This window comes from Acinonyx jubatus, chromosome D1 (genome assembly GCF_027475565.1).
Source record: "Acinonyx jubatus isolate Ajub_Pintada_27869175 chromosome D1, VMU_Ajub_asm_v1.0, whole genome shotgun sequence".
In the NCBI taxonomy this organism is placed as follows: domain Eukaryota; kingdom Metazoa; phylum Chordata; class Mammalia; order Carnivora; family Felidae; genus Acinonyx; species Acinonyx jubatus.
The window spans coordinates 54,183,180-54,197,319 of NC_069390.1; the positions used below are offsets into that span (position 1 = coordinate 54,183,180).

General features: G+C 46.9%; 1 protein-coding gene across 5 annotated transcripts in view; it reads right to left on the reverse strand.

The window, feature by feature from the left end:
• STIM1 (stromal interaction molecule 1) overlaps nt 1-5,992 on the reverse strand; it is a 181,674-nt gene extending 175,682 nt beyond the window's left edge. For 3 of the 5 annotated variants that reach the window (XM_015062090.3, XM_015062089.3, XM_027039681.2), the window contains exon 1: nt 5,198-5,990. In XM_015062090.3, the coding sequence (XP_014917576.3) occupies nt 5,198-5,336 (139 nt within the window). In that variant the 5' untranslated portion in view covers nt 5,337-5,990. Of the gene's footprint in view, nt 1-5,197 lie in introns of all 5 variants that reach the window. The other 2 variants (XM_015062088.3, XM_053203617.1) reach the window with 2 other exon arrangements.
• Nucleotides 5,993-14,140: the final 8,148 nt, after the last annotated feature.

Sequence of the window (14,140 nt, forward strand, 5' to 3'; positions counted from 1 at the left end):
CCACCTCAGCCTAGCCCAACCCACACACAGCTCTCTTAATCCTTAGCCTACAGTGTCTACACTGCCTGGATTTTTGCTTCATTAAGCCTGTGCTTTATGCTACATTTAATATTCTCTAAATAAATATTCCCACCCCTACCCCCCAGACTTAGACTTCTTTGGTAGCCCTGTCTCTTTTATAGTGCAAAGCAAGCAGTAAGCACTCGGTATGGGCTTGCGGATTGAATAACCAATTAAGTCAGGGTCCTTGACTCGATTGTCTTCATCTAGTTCCACCAGTAACCCACTGTGAAACTTTGGTTTGATGCTTCTCTGGATGTCAGTTTCCTCATTTGTAAAAATAAGTGGGTTGAACTAACTGATGTTTCCACCTCTTAACTTCTGAATTAGGCAACCACTTTTTATCTCCCAAGATCTGAGAAAAAATTATGGGGGAAACCGAAATGCCTCCCCCAGCTCTCCCAGGCACTGTTAGTCACTTGCTCCTCTGGGCTTCCCACACTCTTTTGTGTGTATATACAATACCTCTATCACAGCATTTATCACAAGTTGTGAGAGAGTGTGTAACCTAAGGGCTGAGGTGAAGGCAGGGAGAAGAGTCAGGCTGCCTGGATTCAAATACTGGATCTACTTCCCACTCGCTGTATAACCTTGGGCAAGTTACTTAACCTCTCTATGATTCCATTTCCTCAAATATAAAACAGGGCTAATACTTAGCACAGCAGATCACGTAAGAAATAAATGAAACAAAGTGTTTGGAATAATGCCTGCCACACACTAAGAACTCACAAAGGCTAGTTGCTATTATTGCTGCTGTTATTAATGTCTCACTAGGCACTGAGTTGCTACTTCAGCTGGATCTCTGTCCTCCTCCTATTCTCCAAACAGCACTCTGCTTATGCTTTCTCTTGCAGCACCCACCACACAATATATTTATTTATGGATTTATTTCCTATTTCCTCACTAGACTGACTGTAAACTCCTTGAGGGCAGAGAACATGTCTGTTTTGTTCATCCTTAAATTCCCACCACCAAACATAGTGTGTGGTCCAGAGAAGACACTCAAATATTTGTTGAATAAATAGCACACGACCTGCCACTGTTTGAGGTTTGCTGAATAAATTAACCTAGCTAAGAGGTGATTGTCAAAGCCAAGGTATGGATGCAGATGATGTCCTAGCTGCCCCAGGATTAATGTGACCCTCTCTCAGCCCCAATATTAGCCTCAGCCAAGTCCCACCCACCTGCTCTTGGCCCCAGTCCAGTTCCGGGAGCTACCCTCAGCTAAAATTAGCATAGCCACCAAGATGGCCAGGCCATTTATAGCCTCGGAGGCAGCAGCAACTAGCCGGGTGGGCAGGCAGAGTTCTGCCTTCCCACTACCATCAGGAATTGATTGAGAAACCAGCCTGCAGTCCACAAACTGCCTAGATGCCTATCCTGCAAGGCCCTGTTGTGGCTATAATGAGTCACACCACAGTTCCTGATCAGAGACCCTCAGTATCTCCAACACTGGCAGTCACAACCTGACTCACCTGGGATCCCCCCACAAACATTCTACAGAAAACATTTTGAGTTTCTGGAAGCAATGAGCCCAGAGTGTATGGGAAGTTCCAAGCATCAGTTCCAGGACAGCTTCAGAAATGCAGTCCCCAGGGTAGCACTCTGATGCACATATCTTTACTGAGAAAGTGACTTAGCACAGCTGGGTGTGCAGGCATCAGAGAGTCAGAGGTGACAAGAATGGCCTCCCTACTGTCCAATGAGAGAGCTTCATAGCAGAGCACCTGCCTTCACTGAAGGAATAGGACTTTCAGATAAACATATACATCCAACAAGAGAAAAAAATCCAATTCTCTGGCCCCTGCAGAAGATCTGGATCTCAGCTACAGTCACCAGGGCCTGCCTAAATAATTCACCAGGAAGAAAGTAACATTCTCTCAGCCCTGCCTAGCACTCCTTTAACAAAGCAGAGCCAAAGAAGATGGAAGAAATCTAAAACTTGTCTAAAGACTGCACAGAACCAGTTTCTTCATCTATAAAATAGGGGATAATACCACCTGCCATGCATTCTAGTAGGCTATTATGAGACTTTTACAGGAAAAATAGCTGTGTAATTGTAAAATATAAACTGTAAAGAGCAAGGGACACTTGGCTGGCTCAGTCAGTAGACATATGACTCTTGATCTTGGACTCTTAGGTTCAAGTCCTACATTGGGTATATAGATTACTTAAAAATTAAAAAAATCTTGGGGTGCCTAGGTGGCTCAGTCGGTTAAGCATCCGACTTTGGCTCAGGTTACAATCTAACGGTCCATGGGTTCAAGCCTCACATTAGGCTCTGTGCTGACAGCTCAGAGCCTGGAGCCTGCTTCAGATTCTGTGTCTCCCTCTCTCTCAGCCCATCCCCGACTCATGCTCTCTTTCCATCTCTCAAAAATGAATACACACTAAAAAAAATTTAATGAATAAGTTAATCAATTAAAATATATATATATATATGTGTGTGTGTGTGTGTATATATATATATATATAAAAATTTGGGGCACCTGGGTGGCTCAGTCAGTTAAGCATCCAACTCTTGATTTTGACTCAGGTCGTGATCTCAACGTTTGTAAGATTCAGCCCCACCTCGGGCTCTGCACTGACATCACAGAGCCTGCTTAGGATACTCTCTCTCCCCTTCTCTCTGACCCTCCCCCGCTCATTCTCACTCTCTCTCAAAATAAATAAATAAACATTCTAAAAAAATAAATAAAAATAAACTGTAAAGAACACATAAATTGACTAGGTATGCTGAATCTGATTAGAGAAATGGCAAGCTTACAGACAAGTAAAATTCCTGTGTTCTAAGAATACATGGGGACTGGAAAAGCTAGGAGAGTGCCTGGCTGCATAGAAAGCTTCTCCTCAAATCCTTTAGCAGAGTCCTATCTATGAACCACCTTTTTGCAAAAAAATGAGTCCCTGAGTCAAAGTCCCAGACAGGCCAGGCCCAAGGGGATAAACTCCTAGAACAATAGTGCTGGGGTCCCCAGGCTCCCACAAACTATAACCATGCCCAGCACCTAGGGTATCTGTCTGAGACTTCCCTCCTTAGTATTCAGTATTATTGTGACAACAGAAACTAATTTATTTTTTTAATGTTTATTTATGTATTTTAAGTTTATTTATTTATTTTGAGAGAAAAGGAGAGAGAGAGAGAGAGAGAGAGAGAGAGAATCCCAGGCAGGTTCCATACCATTAGCACAAAACCCAACATGGGTCTCGATCTCAAGAACAATGAGATCATGACCTGAGCCAAAGTCGGACACTTAACCAACTGAGTCACCAGGCACCTCTATTGTTCATTAATTTTTGAGAGAGAGTGGGAGAGAGGCAGAGATAGAATCCCAAGCACGTTCTGTGCCATCAGTGCAGAGCCCAATACGGAGCTCAAACTCATGAACCACACAAGCATGACACAAGCCGCAATCCAGAGTTGGACACCCAACTGACTGAGCCACCCAGGCACCCCTAACAGAAACTAATTTCTGAACTGAGAGGAACCAAACCAAACAAGAGGCCTAAGTGATATAATCAGCATAGCCAGTCCTTTAAGATATGTTGTAAAGAGGGCTGTCCCCCTAAGCCCAAGTCATGGGATGGTTCTGAGGGATGCTAGAATGCCTCTTACTTTAGGCAGGTGTGATCACACACGTGCACATACACACAAATCTTGAGACCAAGCTAATGCCTAAAATTCAAAACCTTATCCCTTTAGCCTGTGTCTAAGATATAAAACACCCCCCCCCCAAAAAAAACTCATTTTATGCCAGGCACTCATATTTTAGGGTGAGAAAAGGACCATTTTATCAGTTATAAACAGGAATGCCACTGAAACAGCAGAGATGCTCCAGTTTGATCTACATCTGCCTACTAGTCTTTCCCTTCATAAACCCAGCAAAAACCAAGCTTTGAGCTACATTTCAGGGGCCAAGGAGGTAGCATATGGAGAAAGAGGTTTAATATGTGAGAAAGACCTATCTTCAAAATAACAGCCTAGGTGCTATGCTTGGACACAGGACAATCCTGACCTCAATTGGAACCCAGCCCTTCAGATATCTGGAATCACACTCACCCGAATCAAAGAAGTTAAAAAAGGGAGTTTTCCAACAAAGAATCTATCACCAAAGCCATCATCTGGATCCATCCATGAAACTTCCCAGCCACCATGACCTATGTTTCCTTTTCCTCCTTGTATCAATGGGTATCCATTAAGCAGTCCCCTCATTTAAGCTTGCCTACCTTCATCAAGAACTCAGCTATAAACCCTCCCCACTCTGCACCCCACTACTTTGGATAGATCACAATAACAGAGTGTGAGAAATGGGGAAAGAAAACGGAATTCCTTCTAAGCCTTGTGTAAAACAAATGAATTTTACAAAAGTACTCTTTCCTTCTGCAACAGAACACCAAAGCTCCCGATATCTGACAAGTCTCCATGATTTGCATAAGGAGAAACAGATCAAACATGTTATAGAATCCCTACCCTGATCAGTCAGAAGAAACACAATACATCAACAAGTGGTCCCAGAAATCATACCATACCTATGATAAGAAAAAGCCATTTAACTCCCTCGTGGTAAGTGGGATTCTAAGGAACTATGTGGATATGTCAAATGGGATAGCTAAAGACAGAAGATTACCTAAGGGAAGGGTGGGACTAAGTTTCCCACGCTTGTTGGAACAGAAAGACACACCTCAACACCAAGCTATAGGGCAAGAGGGCTGGCCCAGCCCTGACTTTCCCTGCCCAACCCAAGTGGCCTCAACCTCCCCTGTGCTGCCAAGTGCTGAAACTGGCCAAGAGCAATAGACTTATCATCTGCCCAAACCATTCTTCCTGACAAGTAGTCCTGAGAAAGGGTCCTGGCTTGATAAACCGAAAGGCCAAGGTGCCCCAAAGGCCAGCCTCTTCTGGTTACCGACAAAAGACATCCTGGGGAGGGAGGAGGAAAGTTGTTCACGAGAGACAGAAACATTAGCCGTGGCTCCTGAACAGAAAGAACTCCTTGGGTTACTGAGAACAGACAGTGCCATGTGTGGGTCCTCCATCAACTTCATATGTAGAAACCTAAGGTTCCACCTGCCCACTCAGGCACCTCAGTTCTGAGTCAACGCCCCCAGCCCAGTCCAGCCCGTGGCAAGGCCTTACCTGCTGCAGTGGACTCCTCAGAACTAGCCCCTGAGCCGGTTCCTGTACCCTTCTCGCTGTGGCTATGGCTGAGGCTCTGGCCGTGATGCAGGAGGAGCCCCCAGAGGAGCCACAGGGCAACACGGGCGCACACATCCATGACTCTAGGTCTCAGTCAACATGCGCCTGATGTGGACACCTCGGGATCCCAGAGGCAAAGCCGGGAGCCCAGAAGTATAGCCGACAGTCCTGGAACCCCAGGCAAGATGCCCTCGAGGCGCCGCAGCTGTCCAGCCACCCGCCGGCCTGCCTCCTCCGACAGCCAAAGGTCAAGTGCTCCAAGTTTGGGCGCGGGAGGAGGGCGGGTGCCTCCGGTCCAACAGTGGGTCCGCCGGAGCTGCGGCGGCCTGAGCGCCGGGTCTGCTCCGGCCGCTTCCGGAGAGTTTGGACAGGGTGGCTGCGGGGCCGCTGTCAGCTCCGCAGCGGGCTACACCTCTGCGGGAGGGGGGCAGACGGGCGGGATCTCCCGCGGACACCGGAGTGGGGGAGGGAGGGAAGGAAGGGGAAGAGGGGGGCACCTGGCCTCGCCCCGCCGAGTAGCCGCGAGCAGCACAGGCTGGGAGAGGGCGTGCAACTCGCAGGTCCCCGCGGGCGCGGGCGGCTCCGGGATCCCAGGCCTCCTAGGCCGAGGTCAGCGCCCCCGCCCAGTCCCGTGCCCAGGCGAGCGGCGGTGCCCAGGTTCAGCCGGCGGACGCGCACTCGCCAGGCCCGGGACAGCGGCTCCCCGGCAGGCTAGCGGGCGGCGCGGGGCGGGCCCGGGGCGGGCGGGGGCGTGCTCTCCTGCAGGCCCGCCCCGCGCCGCCCGGCCCCCAGCGAAGCCCGGCCCGCCCCAGCGCCGGGCTTATCCCGGAATAACCTGTTGGAAGCTGCTGCCGGGTGCCCCCAGCCCGCGGTTGGCTTCCCCAGACCCCGGCCCGCCCTAGTCTCTGCCAGGACACTCCTCCCGCACCAATGGTCCGGTCCCGACCTCCCCTTCCCTCACGGGAGTCTCTCCCGCTCTAACCGCCCGCGGGTGGGCTGGCGGGCCACGGACACGCAGTTGCTCAGGTAACCCAGGCCTGCGGCGACGGCGACAGTAACTGCCCTGCCCGGGTCTCCGGGCCTCGGTGATGCTCCAGTCGCCTCAGCTCTAGAGCGGGGTTGGACAGAGGCCCCTGGCACAATGATCGCAGTCCCGGGCTGCCTAAAGCGACAACTGCCTGGCACGGTTGGGCCGGGGGCACGCTCCCAGCCCCCACCCCGGACCCGCTTTCAGGCTCCGCCCGCCCGCCGCACCGCGCAGCCAATCAGCTTTCTCCTCTCTGCAGTTTAGGAACCTGCGCGCTTAGTCACCCGTGCGCAGCGGCCCCTGGCGGACAAATCTGGGTGCTGCACACAAGACTGGAGCTCCTGGGAGGCCCTGCCCCTTTGCAGAGGGTTGGGGAGTGAAGCAAGGACCCGCCCCGGGGCAGCCCATTAAGGACTGCGAGTGCTTTCAGAGGAAATAATGCCAGAAAACAAAATGAAACGTACAAAACGCTATACGTAAAATTGCCCTGCACATCCCTTACGTCTCGGCTAAAGGACCCATCTGCTTTCCTGACCCCTCTCCCCGCCTCATCCAAGCGAAGTCGGATCCCCTCCCTTAATTGTCACAGCCTATTTTCCTACCTGCTCCTCAAATCCCCTCCCCTTTGAGGTTTTTGTGGGTAGGGCCTGTGGCTGGTTCCTCTCTGCCTCTCACTCTCCCAGCTCCCTGTGTCGCTTGGAGGAGGTGTTAGCGACCTAGAATGAGTGCCCCAATCAAGAGAGAGCCGCGCCTGGGCCTCCTTCAACAGAGCCTGCATTTCCTGTCTCTCGAGTACGCTGTCAGCAGATCTTTACTAAAACCTGCTCTGTGCCCTACCCTGTCCTTGGCACTGGAGTCAGGGGAAGGGATTAGGCCCAGGTCCTCCTCTGACTGACCGTGCTAAGCCAGCTACCTGTTCTGAGCGAGCCCTCAGAAGACCAGAACGTGGATTTGCCTAACAGCTGCCTGGCTTAAGGGTTAGGCTGTTGATACAAAAATACACGTCTAACGTCATCTACTACCACTCTCCCCCACTCTCTTCTTAAGCTCCAGTCGCGCTGGCCTTCTTTCAAGTTCCTCAAACACATTGAACCTTCACCATCCAGCCTTTGTATCTGCTGTGGCTTCTCTGCCCTCCTACCTCTAGCTCCTCATATAGCTGTCCTCTCCTTCTTCCAGATACGGTTCAAGGTCTTCTCCTTAGAAGCTCCCACTTCTGACCAGTGCCTCTAGTCCAGAACTGGAGCATACTAATGTCTGCCTCCCTCCACCCCATAAGGTTGAGTTTTCAGAGGTCAGGGAACTGTGCTTTATCCATTTCTGAGAAAGGAGGATCCAGTCCCTGGCTCTGCACATAATAAGTGCTCAGTAAAAGCTGGTGGACATGAGTTAATTCATTTGACCACCAAAATATTTCTTGAATAACAACTCTGCTGGGAAATTGGACAGAGCAGAAGATGAGCCCCTGACCTAGGTTCTCTTAGACATATGCTCTGAGTCCGGGGTCTTAAGCTCAAATGGCAGATAGATAATATAATTGAGGGAAGTAGGTGGGATATAGGGAGTGGTGGGGACTGTGGCACACTGGAGAGCAGGCAAGAAGGTGGACTTGTAATTGTTGGATCATTAAGAGAAGGTTAAAAGCTGGACTTTTATATGACATATCCCTTTTTTTTTTTTAGTTCTAGCAATTAATTTAAGTAAAAAACCCTGTACAGACCAGACAAAACACATTTGTAGCATAAATTAATCACTCAGATTGCTAGTTTATCATTTCTGCCTAAACCAACCTGCCTGTTCACTCATTTGTCTAAGAGAACACACTAGAGAAAAAGAAAGTAAAGCATGCTTAACTTCCTTTAAACTCGACTGCATCATTTCTCTTAACTACCACACGATTTCTTTGGCAGTATGGGTGCATAACCCATTTAATATAAAAAGCCTAGGTCTTGAAGGCAGGAAGTGAGGGTCTATTACCAATTCACATCAAGAACATGAACCTCTCAGAGCATGCTGCATTTCCTATGAGGCTAAAATGGTGCCTGGTAACTAAAAGTAGAATTAACATACAATCCAGCAATTCAACTTCTGAATATATACTCAAAAAATTGAAAGCAGGGTTTCAAAGAGATATTTGAAATTTTTTTTAATGTTTATTCATTTTGAGAGAGAGAGAGAAAGAGAGTGCGCATGAGCACATGATGGGGAGGGGCAGAGAGGGAGGGAGGGAGAATCCCAAGCAGACTCAATGCTGTCAGCGCAGAGCCCTAATGCGGGGCTCAATCTCACAACCGGGAGATCATGATTCCAGCTGAAATCAAAAGTGGGATGCTTAACTATCTGAGCCACACAGGTGTACCTCAAAGACATATTTGCACACCTATGTTCATAGCAGCACTATTCACAATTGCCAAAATGTAGAAGCAATCTGAGTGTCCATGGACAGATAAATGAATAAACAAAATGTGGTATATACATACAGTGGAATATCATTCAGCCTTAAAAAGGAAGGAAATTCTACATGCTACAACATGGATGAACCTTCAGGACGTTATGCTAAGTAAAATAAGCTGGTCACAGAAGACAAATACTATATGATTCAACTTCTTTGAGATACCTAGAGTGAAATTCAGAGGGTTAGAAAGTAGGATGGTAGTTGCCAGGAGAGGATAGGCAATTTTTAATGAATACAGTTTCAGTTTTTCAAGATGAAAAGTGTTCTGGAGACTGGCTGCCAAACAATATGAATGTACCTTACATGACTGAACCATACAGTTAGAAATGGTGAAGAAGCTGGGGCACCTGGGTGGCTCAGTCGGTTGAGCATCCAACTCTTGATTTTGGTTCTGGTCATGATCTCATAGTTTGTGGGTTCAAGCCCCACATCAGGCTTCATGCTGACAGTGCAGAGCCTGCTTGGGATTCTCTCTCTCCCTCTCTCTCTTTCCTTCCCCCCCCCCAAATAAATAAATAAACAAACTTTTTTTAATGGTAAAGAAGGTAAACTTTATGTTATGTGTAATTTACCACAATTAAAAATAAAAATAGATGGTACCTGGGAACCAAAGCCCTGGCCTGGATAACAGGAGAAACATTTTGGTTTTCTCTCTTTCTGCCTGCAACATCATGATGTAACATCAGAAAAGCCAGTTCCCTCTGGATCTCAGTCTCCCCAACTATAGGATGGATAAGTACCAGATTATTAATCCAGTTTGGCTTTGATATTCTACAAAACAGGAAAATCCTGAGACTTCATGGATCTTCCTGGATCTGAAGCTGTGACTCTCACCTCAATAGCCCCTATGTTGGGTCCTCATGTCAGTGTAGCTTCTGCAAGAACCCTTCATCACATTATGAGTCTCAGGAGGAACCAAAGAGCTTTTTTTTTTCCCACCTCTCTTTTTCTTTTCTTTTTTTTTTTTTTTTAATGTTTCTTTATTTATCTGGAGAGAGAGGGCACATGAGCAGGGAGGGGCAAAGAGGGAAAGAGACAGAGAATTCCAAGCAGGCTCCACACCATCAGTGCAGAGCTGGATGCAGGGCCTGAGCCCACAAACCACAAGATCATGACCTAAGCTGAAGTCAAGAATCAGACGCTTAATCACCTGAGAACCCAGGTGCCCCTCTCTCTTTTTTAAACCTATATACCAAGCCTTTACCATACACCAGGTGTGTCTCCCTTGAATTCCTCTTAGGGCCTTGCTCCTGATTTTCTGCAGATGTTGGTTAAATCAAATTGGATTAACAATTGTCATGCCTCTATGTCACTATTTGCAAGAGTTTTCACATCTACTATCTCATCCTTCCTTCAAAAGAGCTCTGCTAGATAAGACAGAGGCTATACTCATTATAGATTAAGAAAATGAGGCTGAGGCCATCACATCAAGCTCTCTCCCTTAGGATTTTCTCTCTATTCTTCAAGTCTTAGCTCCAGTGAAAGCAAAGCACCCATGCTTTAACCAATGATGACAGCATAGCGTGAACCAAAAGTTATTAGTCCAAAAAAATTTTTTTTAAAATACCCAGCTCAAAAGTCACCCCTTCATTCCTTTGGCACCTTGTCTGACTTGCCCTGTGTCTCCAGTCTTCTGCTATATCTTAGAGTACTTATATAACTGGATTATGATTCTCTCATTAGTATCTGTCTTCCCCATTAGCTTCTGAGTTCATCAAGGACTGAATTTCATTCATCTTCATATTCTCCCATGAACATGAAGTACATAGCTGGTACTCAATAAAAGTGCATAAATGAATGATGTGTGTTCTCTATGAACCGGCTGTCTTGTCCCTGGCTGTCATTCCTCTATACCACAGAGTTTCTGGTTACCAATAGCTTTCATTTTGAAAGTGATAGTATCTCCAGCAGAAGTGTAACAGAGTCCTAAAGCTGCTCACAAAGTTTAGAATCCGAGTTTGGGCTGTGTTATTAGTGGCGCTCCCTGGTGTCCAAAAATGGCAAGTACAGCTATTACTGCGAAGCTGTACAGGGTCTGGCTGGGTTAGGAAGAGAGAGATCTTGGCTTCTAACAATTCTTCCCATGCTAGTTTCACAAAGAAAATCACCTCCTCTTCCAAAATCAAGTCTAGAATATTAATACCAATGTTCATTAATTGACTTAACATATATTGAACACCTGTTCATAACAACCCAGTTTCTATCCTCGAAGAGTTTGGTTTTGGGGGGAATTTGTATATGAATAGTAATATTCACTTATTGAGCACTTATTGATAATGTCTTGAGAGGAAATGGTACAGGGGCAAGTGAGGGAGCACAGAGGAGGAACAAGTAACTGCCTAAAGCAATCAGTGAGGCTGTGCAGAGGCACACAGATGGAGTGAGGGGGAAGGGTTCTGCAATTAGATTGCCTAGATTCACATCCAGGCACTGCTGTGTGACTCTGCACCAACTGAATCGCTCCTGGAACTCACCAGAGCTGAAGAAGGAGGAATTCCCAGAGAGGATTATGCCAAATGACCTGTACCACCCAGTTTGGTGGTACAAAGATGCAAAGGTGTTCTGGAGGCAAACAAGGCAACTATTATTCTGCCTGCCTGGGAGGAGAGACCCTCCACTAGATCAGGCAAGCCCCTAGTCCTTCCTTCCCCCATCTAGTTAGTTCCTCAGAGGGATTCAGGAACAATGGATCAGAGGACACAACTCTAGAACTTTGTTTCATTTGTCACTTCCCCTATTTGTTCTTTTTTGCTATCTCCTGTTTTGCTCATCATCTTCCCATGTCACGAAATGAAACATCGGGCTTGTCTTTGGTGGTAGCAATAAAGGGGAGTAATGAAAGAGAGACTCCTTAAAAGGCAGGCTGAGAGAGGGAACACCAGGGGACCAAGAGGAGCCCCACCAAGCCTGAGTCCCCTAAGCCACATCAGAGAAAGGACAACTCAGAATTAGGGTTAATCTGAAGATGCTGCCACTGGGGCTGAGCAGAAGACCTGTGTGGGCCATGCGTGAGCTATCGGGGCTGGAGCTCATGCAGACTAAGCTGGGAAGACCTGTTCGGAAGACACCAGGGCAGAGGTGAGATCATTTCAGGGCTTTTTTTCTTCCTCCTTTCTGTCTCTGCCCTGCTTTTTTAGGGGAGCCAAGTCATGGACATATAGAAAATGTTTGTCGTACTCTGGGCAATCTGCTCAACACTCACCTTGCATTATCTCATAATCCCACAAACCACATAGTATTGTCATTCCCATTTTAAAATGAAACTAAATGGCTCTGTTCTATGCTCTTACAGCACTCTGTACTTTTGTATACTTACCTGTTGAAGATCTATCTCCCTTGCTAGTTACATCAGGATAGGGACTTATCTGTGTTTTCACCTCTGTGTCATTGCCATGTGACATTATACCTAGCCTAGAGAAAGTTTTCAATAAAATGTGTTCAAAGAATGAATGAGAGAGTTCAAATGACTTGTCAAAGGTCTCAACGTAAGTGATACAACCAGGAATTGAATCCTGGACTGTCTGGCTCCAGAAGCTATCTGTGATCTCTCTGTTCTACCTCTACCAAATACTCTCATATATCATCTCACTTTTTTTTTTTAATGTTTATTTTTGAGAGAGAGAGAGCATGCATGAGAGCAGGGGAGGGCAGGGAGGGAGAGGCAGAGAGAGTGGGGGACAGAGGATCTAAATTTTTTTTTAATGTTTATTTTTCTTTCAGAGAGACAGAGTGTGAGCAGGGGAGAGGCAGAGAGAGAGGGAGACACAGAATCCAAAGCAGGCTCCAGACTCTGAGCTGTCAGCACAGAGCCAGACGTGGGGCTTGAACTCACAAACCAGGAGATCATGACCTGAACTTAACTGACTGAGCCACCCAGGGCCCCCCCTTGGCATCACTTCTAAATGTCCCAGTGGGTGTCCTTGTTTCTTAGCTGCTTGTAAGCACAAACATACACCACCTACCAAGAACTCACCTATTCATGGAAAGCAAGTAAGAGACTAGGAAGAAAAAACAGCCCTTTGGGGCTTGTGCCCTCTTCCTACACTCTTCAGCTAAGCATCTTCCTTTTCCAAGAAGCCTTTGCAGACAGTCCCACCCCAGTACCTGTCTCCCACTCCTCTGGCCTTATCCTATATCTGTGCCATAAATGTGGTTCTAAGTCACCTGACCTCTGATGATTCTACACATTTATTATGGCAACTTAATTCCACAGATGTATACTGACAGCAAATGGGTGCTCAGGCCTGCCTGTGCCAGGCCCAGTGGGTGAACACAAAGATGAATCAGATACAACCTCAAAGGCTTTACAGCCAGTGGGGGAGACACACATTAGGCACAGATACAATTAACTAGAGCACAAAGCAAGATGACCTAAATGGTACTAAAGAGCGATGAGCAATATGCTGCATGCATAAACCTTGATTACTTAATTATTATTCTGAAGAGTATATCATAGAAAGTCAGAACTTAAAGGGTATCATCTAATTTAATCCCTTGTTTTCCAGTGGAGGAGTCTGAGACCCAGAGAAGGGTAGGCCTAGCCTAAAGTCTCACTAGCAGGTCTGGCTGAGCCAAGACTAGACTTCAGGTCTTCTGAAGCCCAGCAGCCCAGGGCTCTTCCTCTTCTGGTAGCTTCATATGCAGCAGTCCCATGTCCCACCAGACCATGAAATCCTCCAGGCCAAGTCAGGTTCTCCCACCAAAGTAAGCTGAACCAGGACCAGGCATGCCCAAGACCTAAGGCTCTGGAAATGCAGTCTGACTTTTGGCCTACTGCATGTAATGTGCACCCTACTTTTACTACTATGCTTCTAAAACTGATTTTCAAATATTTTTTGCAGGAAACTTTTAAAAAATAAGCTCTTTATCCAGAACACTAGTGTATAAATCAGATAAAAGCAAATTAACTCTGGTTTGAAAGGAAGGGAGGCCAGAGCCCTACCATTTTCCTGCCTTCAAGTCCTGGGAAGGGAACTCTAGGAACACAACTCAAACACCTTTGTCCTGGGACACAATTTTTAATGGCTTTATAGAAGCTGCTTTAGTTATGTAGTCCTCCACTAAATCCTGTTTTTTATGAAAACTCACAATCCTTTCTTCATTTATCAAACACCAAGCACCAACTGTGTGTTCCCAGTAGGATATCAAGGGGAATCAGATTTCCTTTTTGTTTTTCCTGCTCTCCTCTTCTCCACAGAGAGGACTTTGTCCCAAGTGCTATGGAGAGGGAGGAGAGAGACCCAGCCTACACTTAGGAAGATCAGGACAAGCTTTGCCAGAAGGCTCATGGAAATTGAATTCATCTATTCAGTCATCTACCAGTCTGAATCTGACAGAGGCTCCACTTTGTTGCCCTACACCATACCGGCTAGCTGTATGTACTATAGAGCACTTGAAATGT